The sequence below is a fragment of the Corvus kubaryi genome, unplaced genomic scaffold (assembly GCF_017639235.1).
Source record: "Corvus kubaryi isolate FWS band 111438036 unplaced genomic scaffold, C.kubaryi_AGA036_p1.0 37384, whole genome shotgun sequence".
NCBI classification, from domain to species: domain Eukaryota; kingdom Metazoa; phylum Chordata; class Aves; order Passeriformes; family Corvidae; genus Corvus; species Corvus kubaryi.
In genome coordinates, this window is record NW_024581126.1 from 1,348,502 (window position 1) to 1,371,511 (window position 23,010).

Here is a 23,010-nt window from a genome sequence, read left to right on the forward strand (position 1 = left end):
TTAAGGGTCTGTGACCACTAAATACATTTCCTTGTGAAATTTGGCTTCAGCTGAGGACCGTCATCTCTCCAATCCACTCCCCATAATAAATACTTGCAAAACCCACTGGCAAAAATGAATGTCACCTCACATGCCTGTTCTCATTTCCCACAGAGAATGATAAGCCTCAGACTTTATACTAGACGTGGACGCAGCAGAGATTTGTGATATGGTAATTGATGTATTGTATGTTCTGCTTTTTCTCCATGTGGAAATTGATTTTCAGGCATGCTGAATGCTCAAAGGTATACCTAAAGCCAGTAGGGACCTTCTTTGAATCACTGAGGTCTGTGTTATACTCCTGAATTTGAAAACTCGAGTGCCAGCCTTCTCTGCTTTGTCTCCTCCAAGAAGTGCACACGTTTAACACTCCTGTCTCCGTCCCACATCTGTAATGTGGGGGTGATACCAGCCCTTCACACCAGGTGGTCACTGACAAATCAGACTCATGGCTGTTTATAGGGTCTCAAAGTGATGCCATGAAAAAAGGCTCTATAAAATGTATAATTCTGTGTTCAGCACAGGTTCTGAGCAGTGTTCAGGAAGCAGGGAATGGGCCACAATGAACAGCAAAGACAAAGAAATGTTCTGTAGCTGCTCAGAGGGTGAGTGTGCAGTTGTGTAGCTGAAGCCTGTGACATGATACAGTTCAGCAGTCAGGATGTGCAGGCAACTTCAATCCAACATTTCCTAACCTCACCGTGCCTTCCAACATAATGGCCTTTTAATGCAATTTTGTGCTGTATTAGCTTAAAGATTAAAAAACATACAGTGCTAACATCCTTCTGAGTTATACATTAAAAATGTGGTGAGAACACTTTCCTGAGCCATGGTCTTAAAATAGACCAGTGGATTTTCTCTGTCATCAAGTGAGTGAGGCAGAGAGAGGGTGCCTGAGGTAGTGTTTGAGTGTTGCAAGAGTCACGATGAATGCTCTTCTAGGAATAAACTTCACACTTGTGGCCCCCAGCCCTAAACATATGTAGGAATATGTATAGGAAAACCAGAAGATAGCTGTCTGACTAGTCATGAGAATTAGATCCTAAACTGTCAGCTCACTGTCTTTTATTTCTTTTCACCCCAATAGGGTGTTTGTTCAGAAAAAAAGGATGCTGTTCCCATTTTTATGGGGAGTGTTAACAAACTGCTTCAAACAGTCACCAGGGTAAAGCTGGCACAGGTTGCTGGCAACGTTTTTGACCCTATAAGTAACCTGAAGTTTAGTCATATGAGAATAGATTAATTTTGGTTGAATTAAATATCCAGTTCTGAATAAGTATTTACTCTCTCATCATCTGCTACCTCCTCCTACTCTGTAAGTTCACCTCCTTCCAGGTTCTGTTCATGATGTGTGGTTATTGCTTAGTCCTAATATTGTCTCACCATTTATTTTACCATTTCCCCCTTCCCAGCCTTTCTGTTCCCTTCCTCCTTTATTATCATGCAGCCATCGATCATCTGCTCAGCACTGTAAGCTGCTTCATCCTAGGTGACTGTGGCAGTCCTTGTTTCGGTGGGTAAAAGAGGAAAGTGAATTTTGGTTGGGCAAGTAAGTACAGGTGTGAAAGCACTCTGAGGAGAATCAGTGAAAGAAAAGCAGGGTCTGAGTGAAAGAAGTCAAGGCAAGCCAGAGAAAGGAAGCAGGAGAGTGTCATGACGTGAGAAGCTTGAAAGTGAAGGTGAGGATTTGATGCCGGAAGGGATGGTGACCCTGCAAATGGATTTAAGGGAAGTCAGCATGTCACTGGAGGCAGCACAGAGGGTATTTTGTTCAGACGTTCAATCCGCTGTGGAATGGATATATGGGAAACAGGAAGACCACAGATGAGTACTTGTACTGAGGATGACTAAGCCAGAAAGCAGCTGAGCTCTGGTAGCTGGAAAGAATACTCCTCTGGCTCTTTCCCATTTGGTTCTGCTTCAGGCTGCTCAGCAGCACAGTTTTCCCTGTTGTCCTGGTTTCGGTAATAAGGTCTGATTACAAAAAAAGTGGGAGGGAAAGGTCTGAGATCTTGCAGGAAGACATTTGGCAGTTGTGGAGTTGACTTAGCAAGGCAGCACCGGGATGGAGTACAAAGCAAAGTTTGCTTTGCTTTGCAGAGCTTTTTTGGTTTGTGCAGATTGTATCTCTTGGGAAACACAACCTGATGCTGGGAATGGATGAGCTTCTGGCCCCACTCCTGGTGAAACATCTGGATGTCACACTTTTGGGCCTCTTCCTACCTCACAGTGCAGGAGGTACAAAAGGAAGAGACTCCTCTTCCTACACCACCTCAAACAACCAACCTTACAGCCCTGCAATGCAATTCCCTGGTCCTGATCTTGCACCAGGAATGCAATGACTCTGTTCCTCTCCTTTATCCCAGGCAGTCACTGGGAACCACAGAGTTCAGGGAAATTCCCACAGAAGCCAGACTTTTACAATAATTGAGGGAGTTTTACTTGGTATGTTGTAAATAAGGAACAACGTCCTAATGATGTGGCACAGGAAGTTTGTGTGACAGGGATATGAGACTGGAGATTACAGGGCTATAGAATTAAAACAGAAATCAATGCTCCAAACAAGTATAAAAGCTGTCCTAGAACACTGATGCAGAGTTCAGGGAAGGCTGGAGAATATCTGCAGAGGGAACCTTTCCCTGGCTGCAAGTTGAGTGCACAATCCTGCTTCTCTCACCTTATGGTGCTAAACCCAATCTCTGTAAAACAACCAGGTATGATTCATGCCATCTAACCTTAATCTGAGTAGGATCAATGCTCCTGGTGGTTAGTTTGTATTTAAACTGGTTTTGTGACTTGGGAATAGCCCCAAAGTTTTCTGCTCTTTGAAGTTCCAGTTTGCCTGTCCAAAAGCTAAGTCAACCCAGGGTGCCTGTACTGGTTTCTTTTATTGGTTGAAGTTCTACTCGTGTTCATATCTAATGCTTCTCCCACTGATTGACTGCCCACTACTATTCTTAAATACTGTAATTCTAAACCATGCACTTAGGCCTCCTAGACTAAATTCTGCTGCTGTAGGTTTGTTATTTCTCTCTCAGGTTTTGCTTCAACCCCCAACTGTAAATTTTGAGGCAAATTTTTCATGACTTTTCCATGGAACCTACAGCACTGTGCAGTGGGTCCTGCCTCCATTGGGATCCTTAATGCTGGTGTAAGCCCACCTTGCAATAATAACATGCCGGGATTTTGTGTCTCTCACACTGCCAAATGCTCTGTGCCAACCTGAACTGGTTTCTGCAGCTACAGGGACAGATTTGGGAAGAAAATATTTCTGAAAGGAAGAGGGATGTTTTCTCATTGGTGACATAGGAAAAAACCAACTGATACAAATTAGTGTTGGCCTGTCGGGCTTTCTATGGATCTGATCCACTGGCTTAATTTTAAATGTTTGCAGTAGCTTGAATGATTCTTCTAACTGAGAAAAGCTTAGTCAGAGCTCACTGCAACTCTGAAACAAAGACCCAAACTCATCTGAAGATGCGTGGATGATATTAATTGATGTTTAAAATGAATGCCTCTATTTGCAGGAATCTGCAATGCAAACTAGGAGTTTTAGAAAGTAATGCATATTATAATTAGGGCAAGCTTTTAAAGATGCTTTGAAGTCCTAAACATTTTTGAAATTCAAATGTGGGATGGAAATAAAGGAATCTACACAATAAAGGGGCATTAAATTATGTCTCCCAAAATTTCACTGTTTTATAGATGTAAATATATGCCATAATTAGTGGTAAGTAACATGAGGAGGATAGTTAAGTTTATTCCTATTCTTATTCAAAACAGCTGTGGCATGAAAAATAATGCTCCTTCTCTTTGTGATGCACTGAAACAAACAATTTACCCATGTAATCAGCGTTCAGAAATGGCTTGTGCCTGTGGTCTCCTCCCACCCCCTCCTGAATTTATCCCCATGTGCCTCCAACCCTCTTAAAAGGTGCAGAGATTCTTTGTGCCCTTCATTCACACGTGCACAATTGCAGCTACTGCCCTTTTTTTGTTGTTTTGTTTTTCTTTCTATTTTTACATGTAATTTATATTGCATAATCCAGAATCTTGGAGTTCCCTACGCACACGCAGACGCACACACACACACTCGCCAGCTTGACTGGCAAATGATCTGCAGCTCACAAATGGGACCCGTAGTGTGAATGGCTCTATGGCCAGCATGCAAATGTATGCAAAACAAATTAGGTATGGAAGAAAGCAGACATCCATTTGCTTTTCCCCACCACGGCCCTCTAGGCACAGGGGCCTCACGTGGTGCTGAGGAGGAGCCCTGTGCAGGCTGATGCGGGGGCTGGATGATGAGTGGAAGGGGCTGGGAAGCTGGAGCAGCTTGGCCTGTCCATCACAAGCCCAACCATGTGGCAGACCTGGACACAATTCCTGAGCTGCACAGCGACGTGCCAACGGCCCAGATGCTCCCGTTGGAAAAAATTGCTTCACAATTTGGAATCCCTGCTCTTTGGGGGTGCTTTGCAGAGGAGGAGGAGAGGCACGATGCGGTCTATGAGTAACACACCTCCCTGCAGTCAGCATTTGCTCAAACCTATATGTTGTTAATAAGTGACCTGATGTGCTTAATGTTAACTGCTGAGTGCCAGTGCAAGCTGTTCTGGCCCTCCCCAAATCCCACTGTTTCCAGTAGGTGCTGTTTTCCTTCTACTCAGCAGGATGGATTTAGACTCTTCTCAGCAATTTTTGCTGGAGTTGCTTTTTTGGTAGCCAAAGCTGTTATTATTACACAAGTGCTCTACCCTCTGCCCCTGCCTGTAGCACAGAGCCCAAGAGCTCTTGGGAAAGGAATGGGAAGATGGTTTTTGGATTTATTTTTACTCTTTATTTTGTTTGCAGCCAGCTCTGTTTAGGTGTTTCCTCCAGCACATAGGCAGAGGCTTCTTCATTCAGTGTATCAAACACTTGGTGCTCTTAATATGTAGTATTTCCAGTGCTACCCATTGACAAGCTCTGCTTTATTAATGAATTAATCATGCTCTTACACTGGAGATAGGGTGCCAGAAAGCTGAGTGCCTCTCCCGCCTCCAAGTGCATTCAGCTAGTATGAAACTCAGTGCTCAGAAATAAATCTCAATTAGAGTTCTACTCTTGAAAGTAAAGAAAAAAAAAATTTAAAATTCCATTTGTGGTTTGGGATCTTCTCCCCCCTAAATTGCATTGATCTTTAAAACTCAGTGAGTAAATGGACTCCTGTTCATCACACATGATCATCCCACAATGTTTTAAATGCCCTAATATTTGAACTCATGCCAATATATTTGAAGTCACCATTCAAAAAGTTATCTGTACAGGCAGCAAGAGTGCTCCCCAACCCCAGTGCCTGGAGCCCAGAGCACAGCTGCCTGAGAAGCCATACAGGAGGGAAAGCTGTTTTACAGCCCAGGAAGCCTTGCAATCTGTGTCTGAGTGCAGGAGAACAGCTGGAGACAGAGCACCATGGAAATAATGCACCAGAGCTGGTAGCAGCACCCCAAAGGCTTGCCTGTTGTCATGTTTTTCACAAGGATCATTGAAATAGGAAATTATAAGGAGAAGACTAATATGATAAATTCCTGTATTTCAGTTTTGTTGTTATTATATTTATGTGCTCTTGCCTCTCATGTAACATAGGCAGTGATCTTTGCTAAGTAATGTTTGCCACTGGACAATACCAAGCCTGCTTGAACCAGAACATCCCTGTCAGATATTCAGTTGGTTAAAAAAGACCCCAGGTAATGGTGATTTCTCCTCATCTGAGAATTATGCCAGCGTTCCATTGCCATCAGGGTTACCAGCCCCTGCCTTGTTTCTCATTTTGCTTTTGCTTAGCTTTAGCTTTCTGCCTTTTAATGTCCTTTTCTGCAAGATTTAATCTAGGAGAAGACTCTTCCCCATGTAGCGACTTGTAGGCTATGACAAGGTTGTGGAAAAACTTCCCTTGGAAAAAGTAAGTAGATGGAGTTTCATTAGTCATTCACTACAAAGGATGTTTTCCAGACCTGAAATCATTCTTGTAACTCTTTGCTGAACACTTTCCAATTTTCCAACATCCCTTCTAAAATGTAGACACAAGCCCTGGAATCAATACAGTGGTAAGGAGCTAAAGCTGAATACCAGGACATTCATTTATAACACATCTCCTTATTCCCACATCTACAACTCTCACAGCCACATAGGTAGCCTTCTCTTTCTTTTTTTTTTTTTTTTTCCATAACCTTTTGGAGAAGGAGAAAACCAGCAAAAAATTTATTTTAATTTCATCAGTTTAAGAAATACAATTTAGCTTTTAGCTGTATATGTTCAGACAAATCCCTTACTATTTGAGCCATAATAATACACTTAAGTCCTTAAGACAATTGTTACAGTACTAAAAGAGGCATTGGTGAAGCCTTCTTTCAAGAGCATTTGCTTGCCAACTCCTATGACTTTTTAATGTTGGTTGGTGTTAGACTTTTTTGAAGAGTCTTAAAGCTTCAGCTCTCAGCAATCAGTAATTATTTGAACATGAAAACTGTTTACGAAGAGAATTCTGTCCTTCCTTGAAAATACCTTTATTGTGGGCTAGACTCAAAAAAAAAAAAATAAAAAAAAAAAAAAAAAAAAAAAATTGAAGAGCAAACAAGTAAATGAAGATAATTCTCATCTATATGGTCATCATGGGACTTTTGGAACCATGTTGTGATTGCATCAGAGTAAATCATGACAATTGAGTGATAGTTTCAAGTGTCCCTCATTGAAACATCAGGCCCCAGCCTGGATGTTTTGTGTACACAGTCCTCCCGGTGATTTCACAAGAGCTGGAAGAGCTGTGGGAGTGAACAACAGGGTGCCAGATGGCCACATGTGTTACTTTTCCAGGTTAAGTGTCAGCATGTAAATACAACAGTTAGATGTTTTTTTTCAGTGGGCTTCAAAATCAGAAGTCAGCAGATAAAAAGTTATCCTTTTTTAACTCTCTAAACATTTGTTATTGGAGTTCGAAAAGTAAGGTCTGTGGCAGTTGCCTTTTGACAACGTGAAATTGTGAGGGGTGGTTTAGTTATGATTTCCTAAATATTTTGCTCGTATCTGAAAGGAGAGAAAATGTTTTGCTAGTAACACTGCAATTGTGGTAGCAGCAGGAATAATTGCATTTCAAGAGATTACTTCTATTATTATTATTACCATTAATTACAGCAGTGCAATTGCTCTATCAGAAATCCGAATTCTTCTGGTGGAGCAGCGGTGGTGTGGCCGATGGCTGCTGCAGTTTGCTGTGTTTAGAGGCTTGCCATGTTTCGGTTGCAGGCCAGCTGTGATGGCAAATTGCTTATTTACTACCAGCTCTGAGCAATTCCTTACAGCTGCCTGTGACAGCCCTGCTTTAGATGCACATTAAACATTAACTGCTGACCTCACGCAAAGCAGGTGCAAGAAACAAGGTGCAACAGTGATAGGATTTCTTCCTCTTATGCAAAATACGTGACTGTGGGGCTGTTTGTGTTACTGAGTGTAAACCTCAGGAGGCTGCTCCACTGATTAATTTACAAAGCCAGCCCCAAGTAACCGTAGACCTGTGTCTTCTCTGTACCACAGACTAGCTCAGTGTGTGCTATTATCAGAATATTGCCTCAGAAGGCCGTACCACAAATAAGGACTGCAGACACTAAGGAGGATTAATGAGTTGTTGCCAAGTTAAAAATTAAATAGCAGTTACAAATGACCTGAACTATGGTGAGTGTTCCACACTAGAATCGTAGAATGGTTTGGTCATAAGGAACCTTAGATATCATCTATTTCCAACTCTCTTGTCATGGGGACCTGGTTGCTCAAAGCCCCATCTACCCTGGCCTTGAACTCTTCCAGGGATGGGGCATAGGTAAGCATTCCTGTAAACAGGGTTTTTAAAAAGTCCAAGGGTAAACACGAAAGTATCTGTCAAGTATTTTGTGTTCCATTTCTGTATTAGGAATAGAACAAAGCAGAGTTAGACTTGCAAGTGAAACAGCTGCAGAAGTACATTTCCCTGCTAAAATGCTCACCTCGGCATAACTTGCAAATTCAGGTGATTCTTAGCTGTCATGCTGCAGTAGCTGATCAGCTATTTCCACATGAAAGGAAAACCCTGCCCACCCTCTCCTTGGGCATCAAAGATGTCAGCAGAGCTAATGCCTGAATCAACAAATCCAGCTGGGCATGTCCCTAGACTCTGCCTGTATCCATATTAGCGTGCTTTTAAATGGAGGGCTTTTGAAAATGGATCCATGATGTCAAAGAGCAGAGTGGCAGAACAGCTCCAGCACTGCTGCAGGCCTGGGGAGGCCGGATTCAGCAGGTGACCTGTGTGGTTGCTTTGTAGCCAAATTAATCCTGCTGTGCACAGGGCTTGGATTCGGACATGAATAATTGAAGGTAGCGCTGTTCCTCACTTGATCCTCTGAGTCTCGGTCTCTGATGCTGCATATCAAAGGCAGCTGGATGGTTATTGAGGCTGCAGAGAAATGCTGGAAGCCAGCAAATCCTTCCAGCAGTATTTGCTGGTGGTGGGCACGGCTCTGTGCACACAGGGAGCCTGGGGTTGTGTCAGACTGCTCTGTGAAGTCGAGTATTTTGCTGAATCAATGCCATATGGCCCGGCACAGTCTTATCAGAGATCGATCCCGTGGTGCCCAGCTGTCTCCCTCTGCCATGGGGATTTCATTGCTTTAAGAAAGGAAAAGGAGAAAGTGAGCTGTGGCCTCTCTGAAGTGGGGTGGCTCAGCTGAATTTGAGACTGCAAGGCAGGTTCACTTCAGAGGGGTTGGCTCTGGAGCCAGGCTTCTTGCAGGTGATCATTCCTTTGCTCCAGGGTTTTCATCAGCTATCTGCCAGACAAGAACATCACCTGTAGCCCACAGAAATACTGGGTCATCTTTTATTGTTTAAAGTTTGAATAAATTGCTGATTTCCTCAGGTTTTTACTGCAACAATTAGGCCGCTGCTTCCCTGACAGACTTTTTCCACTGTCACTGTCATCACCATTAAGCTCCCCCCCTTACTTCTGAAAAGAATGGGGAGCTAATGACAGCTTATGCTATTCCCACTGTCAAATGAAAAATCAAATCTTCACCATCCATTCCTTTTTTCCCACAGGCTGACTTAAACTGCAACATCCAAGATGATACAGGAGCGTTTTACGGAGTCACCAGTCAGTATGAGAGCTCAGAAAACATGACAATCACCTGTTCCACCAAAGTCTGCTCATTTGGAAAGCAAGTAGTAGAAAAAGTAGAGGTGGGTGATGTGATGGGATATGTGCCTTTATTTATTTTTTACCTTTCCTAAGCACAAACCTGTATGGCATGGTCAGGTCTCTGGCTGGTTTGTTGTACAGTGATACTGCAGCTGGGGACTAAGCCCCAGACCCACATCTGTCATGTACAAAACAGTTTTAGTGGGGCAATTTTAGCCTAGAGCTGAAGGTTGAGCCTTTACAGATGTCCTGGTCATTGTTTATGTCCTTTCATATACCAAATATGTTTTCTAACCATAAAAAAGAGGTTTTAGTAATTTCCTATATTCCAAGCTTAGAGAAAGTCAAAAATCCTCGTAAACCACTGAGTAGCTCATCTGAGGGATTGGTAGCTGGACAGCAGAAGTCCGAGAGTCACAGCCTTACCCTCCTTCGGGAATCAAAGTCAGTCTGGTTTTCTTCCAGCTGTAGTCCTGCATCTTTCTGGAGTTCCTAAATTGCCTATTAAAGCATGCAGTAATAGATCTATGTTTGTATGTGAGCACTTAAGCATAAATACATAAGCTTAATTTTGCTGTTCCCTTTGCAGACAGGCACCTCAAAACTCCTGTAAAATCATCTTATCACAGTTTTTGGCTCAATTCATTCTTACTCAGTTTGGGACTTTATAATCCTCATCTGTTCAGTTTGTTAATTTCCATGTTAGAGAACAAGTAGTGATAGTATAATTTTTGATAATCAAGGGCCCCATAATTTTTAGCAGGGCATTGCATAGCTCGGGCAGGGAGTCAGAGAACAGGCAAGTGTGTGTCTGAGCCACTTTCTCTTTTTCCTGTCTACACAAAAAAAAAAGAGAAGGACATATTTAGTGGTCACTTCTTTGCTATTTCTGAGTTATCACATTCTAAATGCTCTTTATGTTTTTTTAGACTGAATATGCAAGGTTTGAGAATGGCCGGTTCGTGTACAGGATAAACCGCTCTCCAATGTGTGAATATATGATCAACTTCATACACAAGCTGAAGCATTTACCAGAGAAATACATGATGAACAGCGTCTTGGAAAACTTCACAATTTTATTGGTATGGACTGGCTTTTTACTTTTCCACTTCTAAGATACTCTCAGGCTTTGTATGGCTTGCTCAGCTTGTAACGTAGGAAGCCAGTTTCCAAATGCCTTAGTCATGTTGCTTACCAAAGAAACTGTCCCACTGACTTCAGAATAATTCTCTTGGAATTGGACGCTATAGACGCTCAGGATGAAAAGGCTCAGCTGGCTGTGAGTGTGAACAAACATCTTAGTTATGTTCCACAAGTTTCAGCTTACTTCTTCCTTTTTTCCATTCAAATCTGGGATTTGAAGAGACCCTGAGGCAGTAACTTTGAACCATCGCGTTCATCTGATGTGTCCTTACTGGGGCTCGGTTACAATGCTGCAGATGTTAGTGGCATTAATTAGTTCTTGGGCAGGGAAAAAAGGCAGCAAACGCCCAACAGGTGACCTAAAACACAGAGAATGGTCCATGTAGTGGCCTTTAAGCCAGTTTCATTCAGTGACCCAGCTTGCTTTCCCTGTTGCTCTGTGGTGGCACCTCAGCCAAGCTCTTAGAGCCATGCTGCCTTGGCTGCTGCCGCGGGATTGGGGCAGGACCGAGGTGACACCGGTCACTTCTTGTTTCAGCCCTGCTTTTTCCAGATGTGTAATGCTCCGTCTGCCTCTTCCTTCCCCCACACAGGTGGTGACAAACAGGGATACACAAGAAACCCTGCTCTGCATGGCTTGTGTATTTGAAGTGTCGAACAGCGAACACGGAGCACAGCATCACATCTACAGGCTTGTAAAGGACTGAGCAGTTATTTATATATACACTTCATTTCACTTCTTTTTCAAAACACAGACTGTAAACCTCAACACTAAGTGGCAGTGCCTCTGGCCCAACTTTCACCCACATTTTTCTAAATCCTGTTTTAGTGAAGTCATTTTTAATGTGTTCATATATAATTGTAGCTGTGAAATTCTGGTACAGTTGTAAAAATTATTTCTAAAACTAAGTGTTCTTCAAATTTGTAAACCACAGTTCTTTGGGAAGACTGTATTTAAGAACCTAATGCCTCTGTCTGTGGAGGCCTATTTTTAATTCTGATAGAAAAACGTATGACAGAGCATTTGCCATGGGGAAAAACTGACAGCATTTATAAGAATTTATTTTGGGTTTTTTTCCAACATGAAATACTTGTTTTACAATGCAAGTGAAATTGAAATGAATCTTTAGCTATAACTGTAAATGAGTACACAAAGTTAATAATCTTTATAGAATTATCTTTGTAACTAATTAGGGTGGAAGATATGGACGAATGTAATTCACTAAATTATTTTTTAAAATGAAACATTTTTCTGTTTGAAACCAAATGAAAAATATAGCCTTAAGAAATGCCTGATAGAAACAGACAGGTCCTAAAATTAGGCAAATTTTGTATTTTTTTCTCAACGCTAAAACTAATCTTCTAATCCATTAAACTTTCAAACAGGTATTGCAGAGAAAGAAAACATCATCCCTTACCCCTAACATATCTAGTGTATTTTAAAAGAGTATAAAGTTGTATTGTACTAATATGAAAATTTGATTATTTAATGAAAAAGATGGCTCATTTTGCAATAAGTAGGTAAATACTGAAGATTTAGACTTGCATTATATGTAGTCTCGTGTGTGCGGTTATATTTTATATGGACAACTATGTTTTCTAATAAGATGAGCAAAAAACTTGCAACTCTGAAATTAAGAGATGAACGGAAACAACTGACATGGTGACAGCATCAAGCCATTCGCAAACAGAAAGCAAAACACTGATGTGTTTGAAAGAAGAGTGTGTACACCTCTGAAAGGATCAGCAGCTTTAATATCTGTGAGACGCTAGAAAATCACAACCAGCATCAGGCAAATATTGGAAAGCAGAGAATTTTATTTTTTTCCTCCTTTTCCTCTTAATCATGGTGCTCTTACACCTCTCCCAGTTGTCTCTCCAGGTCTGGCAAAGACCTTCTCTGAAACAAACACACACCTACCACATGGGGTCTGCTGTCCTCTTGGATGTGGTAGTATTCGTCCTTCTGATAAATTCAGGGAAGACTCCAAGAAGTGAAGTACAGCTGGAGATATTTTAACACTGTAAGGCTTCGAACCACAGCTGTGGGTGTGAGTGATTGCCTGAGGTCCCCACACGTGAGAGCAGCAGCCTTGTCCCTCCCGTTCAGCACAGAGGGCGTTGCTCAGTTCCTCTCCTCCCGCTGCCTCTCGTGTCCCAAGCAGAAGTTGTTTGGGCAGGTGCTGGGCCAGCAGAGGGTTCTCAGGCAAAACATTTGTCTGAAAGGCTGAGGGCTGCCTGACCAAGCACAAGCCACCTTAAAGATCAGTGATGAGTTATCAGCAGAGATGGTTCTTAGGAAAGGTTTTGGCAGTCCTGAATCAAAGTTCACGTTTTGCAGGCCTCTCCTCCCTGCCCTTTACGATATGCTCCCATGCACAATTCAAGCAGGGAATTTACTCCCAGGCACACTGCTGTAGTCTTCAAACAAGCAAGTCTTATTTTTTCTTTAAATTATATCCCTGCATAGTCCTTTCTGTTGGAATTGCCCACTGTTGAAATGTCTAGACTAGAACAGAGCCTAGGCAAGGTAGTGGGTCAGACCATCATCATCCCTAACGCTGGAGAGGTCTCGGTTTCGAGGAGGGTGCAAACATCACCGAGGGGAAGGGAGGCTGCTTTAGTCCCTCAGCCTGATCTGACTCCATGAGGTGGATGGTTGCTGTGATGTCTAGCTGTGGATATTAGGGCTGATGATCTTTCAGTTTATACTCTGCGAAGTGAACAGAGAAATGTGTCCATGGCAAGGTCTCTTTTAACGTTCATTTTTAACACTAACCATCACATCAGGAAAAGCACTGCATTGTAACAGCCTAACGGTAGCCCTTTATTCTAAGCACTTGGTGTTACAAGTCAAAAACTACTTTTTGTTTTTTGTTCTAAAGTTGTCTTTTATTTAGGGTTTGAATTGTGGGTTTGGTGTTTTTTTTTTTTTTAATTTTTTTGTTTAATAACAAGCAAACTCTTTAAGGCATATAAAGTATGTGAGTCAATGTGCAAAACCAGGTACAGGTTTTTTTTTAATAGGATCTGGCACACTACATATGCCATAACTATAGGGTATAAACAGTCACAATGTTTATTGGTGTTCACATATGTAATATTACGGAAACTACTTCCATCGTCTTTTCTTTACATTTCTGTAAATGATCCATACCCTGTATATGTTAATTCTTAAAAGCCTTAATCCTTCAACTGTTGAGTGTGGGGTGTGTAGTCCAACAGGCTGCCTGTAAACTGTGAGCTCTTTTGTAAGCTGGAAGTACTTATCTTGTTACTGTTACTTTTTTGTAGGAACCTTTTAACTGAGAGCTGCCAAAGCATTACAATATGCAGTGCCTTAGCATTATATTAGAAGTACCTTTAGCCTCTTAACATTAAATTTTATACATTGTTTTATTAATTGGTTCCATTTTTAAAATATCCGTATTTTTCCCCACAGGAACGCTCTTTGACTGCTTGGTCTAAACCAGCTGTCTGTACAAGTCAGTCCCATTGCAGTGAAATGCCTATACCAAAAGGAAAGGTTACAGATTCCTAGTTCTCCCTGAAAAGTGAATCGTATTAATGAATGCTGCCTTTTTAAATTTCATGACCAAATAATTAATTGTGACTCTTCTGCACTCTAGCATGAAAGTGCCTTTGGTTTGAAATTCCAGCTTAGAAGAGTGCTGCCATAATAATGACAATTTGTAGAGAGACCAAAAATATTTAGTTATCACCGTAATGCCTTTGGTTTATTGGAATAGGTTGAATCTACAGGCCTCCATTCACAAAAGAGCACCATTCATAGCAAAGGGATTTTGCTAATGATCAGCCTGCTGGCGAAAAATCTACTGTTTGCCATTTCTGACAGCATTGCAAACCAGCAACTGATTCGTCTGTGATATAAAAATGAAAATATTCGCATTTATATTCTCTTCATCCAATCACGCATCTGCATAATGAGAGATCCGTATCCTACAGAATTTCAGTGGACAAATATGGCTTCATTGATCTCCTCTAACAATATTTTGGTATCTGTGAAGATTCTTTGTTTAGACAGAAGATTTTGTTTACAAAGTTGTGCACGCTGAAGGTCAGATACATAAGACGAACATGGAGAGCTGAGCATAGCGAGGGTAAATGCAATTGTGTGGGTTTAAGCATTGAAACGCTGGGTGTGAGCCTTGTGGATGAAGGTGCTGGTAGAGAAACTCTGGCCAGCATGACTCAGAACACAGGGTTGTTTTGTTTTCCTCCCAAATGATGTCTTGGAAAAAAAACAAAAAAAAGTTAGCTCCTCTTAATAATATGTCTGTATTTGATACCTTCTGTGAACGGGGGCCATACTCTCCACTACAACTGAAATCGATGGGAAGAGGAGCAACATTTTAACAATTTTAAAAGGAACAAATATCAGCAAAACCAAAAGCTGTCAGAGGGATTATATAGTTGTGAATACAATTTTAACTTGATTTTTAAAGTATTTGATGAAAACTAAGATTAACTTTTTATATAGAGAAATATTGTGACACTGTGTGGTAAATATTGTGATAATTCAAATTCCCTTTCTCTAAAATATTATTTTTGTTATTCCTTCAAGGTCTAAATCTCACTTACCTCTAGAAGACAAGTAATCCTGTTGAACTCAATGAGACTGAGGTAGGGCAAAGACACTTTTGGCCCACAAGCAGAGCACACTTTTTCAGTTATTGCCAAACATTTCGGCTGTGCTAGTCAATGTTTGTGATAAACTACACCTCTGTCTCATTCAAACAAGCATAATGGTACCATTTGGGGCTGTTAAAAATTACTACTCACAAATGTAGTTTTACTTACTTGAATTCCAGACTGATTTTGTTTAGGTATTGCACCACTATTTTGAAGGAATTGCAGATCTAATGCCTGTTTCTCACTTTCCCCCTCCACCACAGCTACAGCTCAGTTTGGCAGTAGCTTCTCCCGTGGAACCCCATGGGATGGGCTATTGGGAATAATGAAGGGTGTACATTAATGTTGAATGTAAGTAACTGGCCAGTCCGAGGCAGATACGACATTTGACGTGCTAATCCGTATCTATTTATTTTCCCACTGCGAGTCCTGGGGCATGCCTGCTGTCTGAAGCAGCTCCCCTGGGAGTTTTCCTGGAGCACTCAGTCAGTCACACTGAGAGCCCTGTTGTTGTCCCCCCTTTCCTTTTCCCATGAGGATACACGTGCCCGGGCGCGCGGCGGATGTGGGGAGTAGAGCCCGGCTTTGTCCTTTGCTCAGGATGATCTCCTTTCCCCCTCTTATCTTTCATAACGAGATGTTTAGCCCCCTAAGAAAGATTGAGGCTGGATAAGTCAAAGTGCAAGAAACACTCTGGACATCTTCATCCTTTAACTTTTCAGGTCATTCTTTCTGAGATCATGTAATTAGTTTTAGTGTGTAAATTAAATCTTAAATGCACTCAGTTGACTAAAAGGAGATGGATCCCTGTTACCTCCTTACAGAATATGTGTTTTTGTTTTGTTTCGTTTTATGGGCCTCTGATTCAGGCTCACGACTGCAGACAAAAAATACAATATGTGCCTGAAAAAAAAAATAAAAAAGACAAAAGAATTTTATAACATTGAAAACCTGAATAGCCTTTAATTCTTCAGTGCATTTTATGTAAAACAGGTTGGGTTTTTGTTTTGTTTTGGGGTTTTTTTGCCATGTGCATTTGTTCACATTTGTAAATGACTTAATGGAATTCTCACTTTATGTTTATTTGTGTAATGTGTATAAAATGGGTTTGTGACTTAAGCATATTCATATATGGTCAGTGGTTACTTTAATATTGTACTGCTGCTGGTAACTTTTGATGTAGAACTTGCCTTTTGATGATAAAGTACCTCTAGGTTAGACAGTGAGGGAAGGCTCTTGGAAAAAACTGAATGTTCTCCAATGTTTTCTTAACATATTTGCAGAAGCTTTCAAAAGGAGTTTCAGTCAAACCTCTTGGCAGTACAGTATTCTTGTATTTGTTATTGTCTGTGTGTAGGTACTGGTACCTTTTTTTTTTGTTTAAAATGTTTTAAGTGTTGGCTTTAAAGTGAATTTATCTTTAGTATGATAGTAATATGAAAATTATAGGTTTTGTGTGCAGAGAATTTTTTTATAAAGTGCTTTGTAAAAAAAAAAAATGTATTCTAGCTTTCGCGGTACATATGTGTGATAACTTTAATATCCATGACAGTTAAGTGCAATTATTTCATCACTCTAAAAATGCTATTTTTGTGTCGGTTACTGCAGGTGTTTTCATGTCTTTGCAAAGTGACACATTTTGATGCCTTCTTGATAAAGTGGTAGAATTTTTGTAGCTTTCTAGAAACTTTGTATTCATACAGTATCGATTGAAAATAAAGAAAATGAAAGTGTTTTGTGCATTTATCATAATCTCTTACATCAATCTCTTCTTAATGTTGGGTGTAGCTTTCAAAACCCTTTTCCAAAATAGCACAAGGCCAGACTTGCAGCAATACATGTGTACCTTCCTAAAGGTGCCAAGGGGATCCAGCAGGATTTACAGAAATCTGGAGGGATGGTGCTTGAGGCTTGCACATCTAGAAGTTCCATGAAGAGTCCATCATCCTGCTTCTTGTTTGTGTGTCTTCCTAAAGAAACAGTGGTGGATTTTATTGAAACATCATTTAAACCACACCATTACAATGGGAAAAGCCACCCATCTCTCTTAATTCCAGAGTTAGGAATGACCTGCTCAAAATATTACAGAATAAATGGTACAAATACATCATTAACTGAGCAGCTAGAACTGACTGAGGAGCACAGTGGTTATCTAAGGTCATTTCCCCCAGAACACCGAGCTCTGTGGGAACTGAGGTCCTAAAATTGTGCCGTGTTTTCAAGAGACTCGTTTCTTGTTTTTCTTAAACCACCTGCCCCTCAGCTAACAGCTGTACCTGGTATGATGAGAGGATGAAACAGGATCAATTTGCCTCCTGCATTCACAAAGAGAAACCACCTAGCTAGGGGGAAAAATAAAAGAAAAAGAGACTAAGAGGGATATCCTGGCTCAACTGAAATCAATGGGAAAGCGAGCAGGACTTGGTAGAGAAAAAAAAAGTACATCTGGCTCATCTTCTGCTTCCACAGGGGAGCAGCAGCTTTTGAATAAAATATGCCACATACCCCTCCCACACTCCCCAATTCTCCTTTGGGTGGCAGATGTTCCACTGCTATTTTTAAAATACCAGCAGAGCACCCCCCCTCCATGTGCTAGATGAATGGGGTGAGAACAAGGCACAGATATGGTCTGTTTTGACCCTGTTTTCTCTTCTTTGTTCCCATTAAGTGTATGGCTTCAGCCCTTTGAAGTGTGTTAGCTGTTTCAGAAGCAACCTGCTTCTTAATTAAGGTTCTGCTTCTTAATTAATTTGGGTTAAACCCATAAATCTTCCACCTTTGGGAAAATGTCACGCAGCATTTCAGGCTGGGAGTCCCCATGTAGTGTCACCATCAGTTTATGAAGGAGCTGGTTTCAGTGGGAGCCACAGCCCCTCCCTGATGAAGCGTGGGATGGTTTGCACGAGCAGGGAACAAAGAAGCCAGACCAGTTAGAGCACAGAATCCATCTGTGGTCCATGGACTTCTCTCTGGATTTTAAATTTTTTTTGAGATACAGCCTATTTGACACTACAAATCCAGGAGACATTTCATGCTCACAAACCCACGAGTAAAAGGAGGGCTCAGAGCTCAGCAATGTGCTAGCAGATGTCTGCAGTCCCCACACGCAGCTCTAGCTGTTCATCCCAACCCTGACCTTTTGCAGCCTCACTGTTGTTGTGTGGGGCCCCTCGAGCAGGAACAGCTGAACAATCTGTTACCCCAAACAGTGGCAGCCTTGCAGTGTTCATAAATAATTACCTGCCTTGCAGGGAGGTGGGACACTTCACTGGTTAATGGCTGTAAATTGTTCTAGGATTGCTGATGTTCCCTGAGAGCTAGAGATGTGCTGGGGACACTAGAAGGTGGTAAGGGCAGGAGGGAGTGGGTAGAGACACTGTACTAGGAGTGGAGGGAAAAAGAAAATTGTAGAAACCCAGAGTGCAAGTGACTGGGAGAAAATAAGTAGAATGGTATTGCTTTTCAAAGAAAATGAAAACATGAGGAGAGGACAAAACAGGAAGAAGGGACGAAAAGGATCATTAAAACCTACCACCATCAAAAAAGTGTCCATCAGAAGAAGGCAGGAGAATCAGAGTAAAATATAAACTACAACAAAACAGACAAACATTCACCTAGGTAAATATAATTTGCTGCTGTTTGGTTTGGGGTATTTTTTCCCCTCCTGCATTACTTTTTATTAGCCCTTTCTAGTTTGGGGCATATCCTGTTCAAGCTTAAGGGAAAGGGCTGCTGGAGACTTCCACTCTTGTGTGCCTCACTGGGGAGACTCAATAAAGCCCAAAAACCCTTAGCAAGCCACCCTGTAACCCTCCCTGGCAGATGAGGAGCTGGCAGCTTTGTTTTGGAGAGAGGGAGAGAGAGAAAGCAAAATGAGCAATGGCCAGAAGAGTATCTGAAACAATCAGCTGAGCAAAGACATTTGAGTGCAAGTGACTGCTCTCAATTTACTCGCCACTGGGGATTTCTGAAGCCACCTTTCTGCAGATGTGTGGGCTTGGGTGCATGCACAGGGTCCATTGCAGGTTTAGTTGGTGAATTTCAAAAATACTCCTTTCCTTGCCCCTCACTCTGTCCTAGAGCTAAGAGCATAAATGTGTAACCTTGATGTTATCAAACGGGAGCAGAAAGCCAAGAACCAAATATTTTTTCATAAATCTGTTTCTAAACATCTTTATCAGCTTTAAGAGATGTCCACACATAGGGAACAGGAAACAGGGAACAGTTTTGGAGCCTCAGGCATTGTAGCTGTCCCCTAACTGTAAAGTCAGTGTCCCACTATGGATGGTGGTTGGGGCCACCAGAGAGAAAGGTGCAGGAGCTGTGATTAATATGTACAAGTCCCTTTTCATTCCTCTTACTTGTACAGGTCAGTGAGAGGATTAGTCCTTGCCTTGCAACGCACCTCAATGCTCTGCCTTCTGGACCTCCAGCACAGACAGGGTATGGCAGCAGCTTCCAAACTTACCCTCTGAGCAGAGCACTGAGCTGCATGAGCAGCTGACTTTCCCAGTGGGTTAACAAACTACAAACTGATTTTTTCTTCTGCCCCAAGCAGGTAAATTTATTAGCCATATTTAAAGATAGTTCTCCATTTTTTTTCTGTTGGCAGAGACCAAAGAATAAGGAGGTTTTTTTTCCTAGACTTTTAAAAATTCCTTTCAGCTTAAATCATATGTTCTCTGCAGTGTTATCAGAGATTTAATTTTTTTTTCCAAGATACTTGTCTTTTCTTACCTTTTGCCTGTGATGTTGAACTTCTGACTGAGCAAAAGTTCCTACTTGGCAAAATGGACAAGAACAGCATCCAGGTTATAACCCTTCTCTTTGGTACTTCCTTTCTGACAGAGTTTTATACTAGTTGAAGGGGATGAAGGGGAAAATGGGGTCTTCTTATTGTTTGGCCTTTCCATTAGATTTAACATGAACCCACGTGAAAAACTCAGGCAATGAAGGACTAGATTCAACCACACTGCCTGCACACATATCACAGCATTCCACAGCACAGAGAATTTGATGGCTTCTTTGTGAAATATCTGTATTGGTTTTACCATGGTTATGTTATATTTTTACTAGGTTTAATCTGAACTTTATCGCCAGAACAACACGAAGGGTGGAAACTCAACGGCTCAGTCCACCCCAGAGTTAACAGCAATAACGTGGGAGCCAGAACACCAGGCTCAGCAGGGTTCACACTCCCTATCTCCTGCAGTGATCTCCTGTTTGGAGGGAGGTGGTGGTGAGTAATAATTGAGAGGTGCCCCAAGACTCACCAGCGATAGGCTCTGGATAAGCTTAAAGGAACGGGGAGATCTGGGGCAGGAACCAGCAAACTCCAAACTTCCTGGCTTTGCTGGCCTGCTTTCACACGTCTCCCAGATAACAAAGGACAGTGTCCTGTGAGCAGTGAATACATGAGAGGGGTGTCTTGAGATCTTAGACAGCCCCTCTCATTTTTGCAGAATCTTTCTCTCCATCTGCCCCCTTCTCTGAAAGGCTATTCCTTGATCACCAGGCTCCACAATTCCTCTGAAAGGCTATTCCTTGATCACCAGGCTCCACAATTCCTCTGAAAGGCTATTCCTTGAACACCAGGCTCCACAATTCCTCTTCACTGCAGGGCATGCAGGGCACTCAGAGCTATGGTATCAGCTTCACTTTTTCTTTTTCCATGTAAACAAAACATCTTCCCATTAAGAACATCAGTGCTGGAAGTGGTACACAGTTAACAGGAACTCCGAGAGAGCAAGGCTAAGGGCTCAAGAGCCACTGGGAGGACACACACAGGTGGTCAGGAAGGCTCTCCATGTGCCCTGCTCTAGGCCAGTGTGGTTTCTCAGCTGGGGAGAAACCTGTAGCCTGTAGCACCAAGGAAATAAGTACAAGCACAATGGAGGACATTAGCTTGAAGGTACTGGAATGCTAATGGAAAGGAAGAACTAGCCATAGGGATTAGCCATGATCTGAAGATGAAGCTGGTGAAGCAGGAGATAGCACAAAGACTGTTCCAGAGAGCCTTTTTCCACCACTTCTGGTCAGACACATAAAAAGGCCGAGCCAAAGTCAGTGTTGGTCAGCTGGAGGCAGCTGGAAATGTATCAAAGAAAAAGGAATGAACCCAGAGGACCTGCCTGAGGAAAGAGTACAGGGTGCTCATTATTATGAATTAATATGTATGTGGTCAATAAGCTGAGTAGGAAACCACTGAGAGGAAGGGGAGAAAAACATCAGATAACAGCTGAGAAGGTAGCTCTCAGAAGTACTGAGAGAACAGGTGCAGAGCTCTCTGTGTTTGAGTGGATGGATAGCTACAAGTGACCACTGCCAACGTCAGAAGTTTCTGGACAAATTAGGCTTTCTTGGGTGTGTCCATGCATGGGAAAGCTGTGGATGCAGCAGTAGACAGATTTACAGATAAGAAAGATCTGGGAGGGGCTGCCCACAGGTTTTCTGTGAAAGGAGATAGATGGGAGGTCAAGGGGGGCAAGGAAACGAAAGCCATGGAGATAGCACTGCACAGCACAGACTTGTGAAAGTGCCTGTCAGCTGCAGCAGCCAGCTCCTCCTGACTAGGACAGTGTGTGGTGGCTGCTCCTGTCTGCAGAACAGGGGGAACAGGGCAGTGGTGGGGCTGACAGCCCTCAGACACACTCAGGGCTGAGGAAACAAGACGTCGCCTGGAGCTCGTGTTTGGCTGCCTGTTGAGAGGACAGATGAGTATTTCTGCGTAAGAGATGGTCACGATTACAGAGGAGATCTCTGGCTTTGTCACCCTCAGAGTGCCCAAGTAACAGGCAGTGGGGGGTGGGGGTGCCCAGTTCCTTTAACAAATAGAAATAGAGGAATTCTGTATAATATTTTAGCTTTTTTGTTCAAAGGTTAAATACGAAGATGCTGTTCAGCCATTAGAAAAGTACCTGATGAGAAGCTGGAACTCTGGACTTAGAGCATGTGTTGCTTGGCTCTGCTGAAAACTAGGAAACAGCCCTGAGTGTGGACAGCCCCACATAGGGGGGAAATATAGGAAATATGTAGGGAAAAATAGTTTAGGAAATGCTAGGAAAAGAGAGGTCATGTCAAGAGCCAAAGGAGTAGAAACTTCTCTGCCAGCAAGTGGATGAAAAAGCTTGAAAGTCAGACCAAGAAACAAGCCAAAATGTCTTTAAAGGAAACATTCATTCTTCCATCCTTACATTTCAAGATTGTATCAATGCCTGTAATAACTGGATTTATCTCTCCATATGATAACGCCGGGTTTTGTGCTTATATGAAGTACCAGTTTGTGATCTGAACATCTGACAAGGTCCCTCAGCCAGGAGCTCAGAAGGCTCCACATCTTCTCCTCACTGAGGAGGCCCAGGTAATTGGGGATGCCCAGGGAAAGGACATGGCCCAAGACAACAGCTGTATCCTGCAGGATTCTCGTGTGTGCTGCTGCATGGCAGTGTGAGGTGGAGCACAGCGTGGAAGTGAGGCTCATCAGGCCCTGCTGTGCTCATGTCATGACTGCAGAGTGTCTCAATCCGTTTACCTGCAAGTACCAGGTATAACCAGGTTAGATAAGAGCATTGCCACCATATGTAACCTTTGGACTTTGGCTCGAGGCTTCTACTTTCCCTTCTGGAGAGAACACATCGTATTTCACTGTCTGCTTTATTTCTTTCTCCTTTATTGCAGTTGTGCTCAGTACCCCACACAGATTGATTTTCCTGGAGGCACAAACAAGCAGATAGAATCTAGAGGACGTTTAAATAAAGGGAATCATTGTAAATGGTCTTTGAATTAATAAATATATATAAAGATAAATAAGAGACATAGAGATATATAGGACATATAGATTGTTCAAACAGATCATGACCCATCTGTTCGGTGTGCTCTGTTTATGTGTGCTCTCGGTGCTAGGATATCCTGGAAAACAGTAGGACTTTCTGGACACACTTGGGATCCCAGCTGGGATGCAGGAAATT

General features: G+C 42.2%; 1 protein-coding gene across 10 annotated transcripts in view; it reads left to right on the top strand.

Moving 5' to 3' along the window:
• TEAD1 (TEA domain transcription factor 1) overlaps positions 1-16,789 on the top strand; it is a 152,692-nt gene extending 135,903 nt beyond the window's left edge. For all 10 annotated transcript variants that reach the window (XM_042035471.1, XM_042035472.1, XM_042035473.1 and 7 more), the window contains 3 exons: positions 9,148-9,288; positions 10,177-10,329; positions 10,984-16,789. In XM_042035471.1, coding sequence (XP_041891405.1) covers positions 9,148-9,288; positions 10,177-10,329; positions 10,984-11,097 — 408 coding nt within the window. In that variant the 3' untranslated portion in view covers positions 11,098-16,789. The remainder of the gene's footprint in view (positions 1-9,147; positions 9,289-10,176; positions 10,330-10,983) is intronic.
• Positions 16,790-23,010: the final 6,221 nt, after the last annotated feature.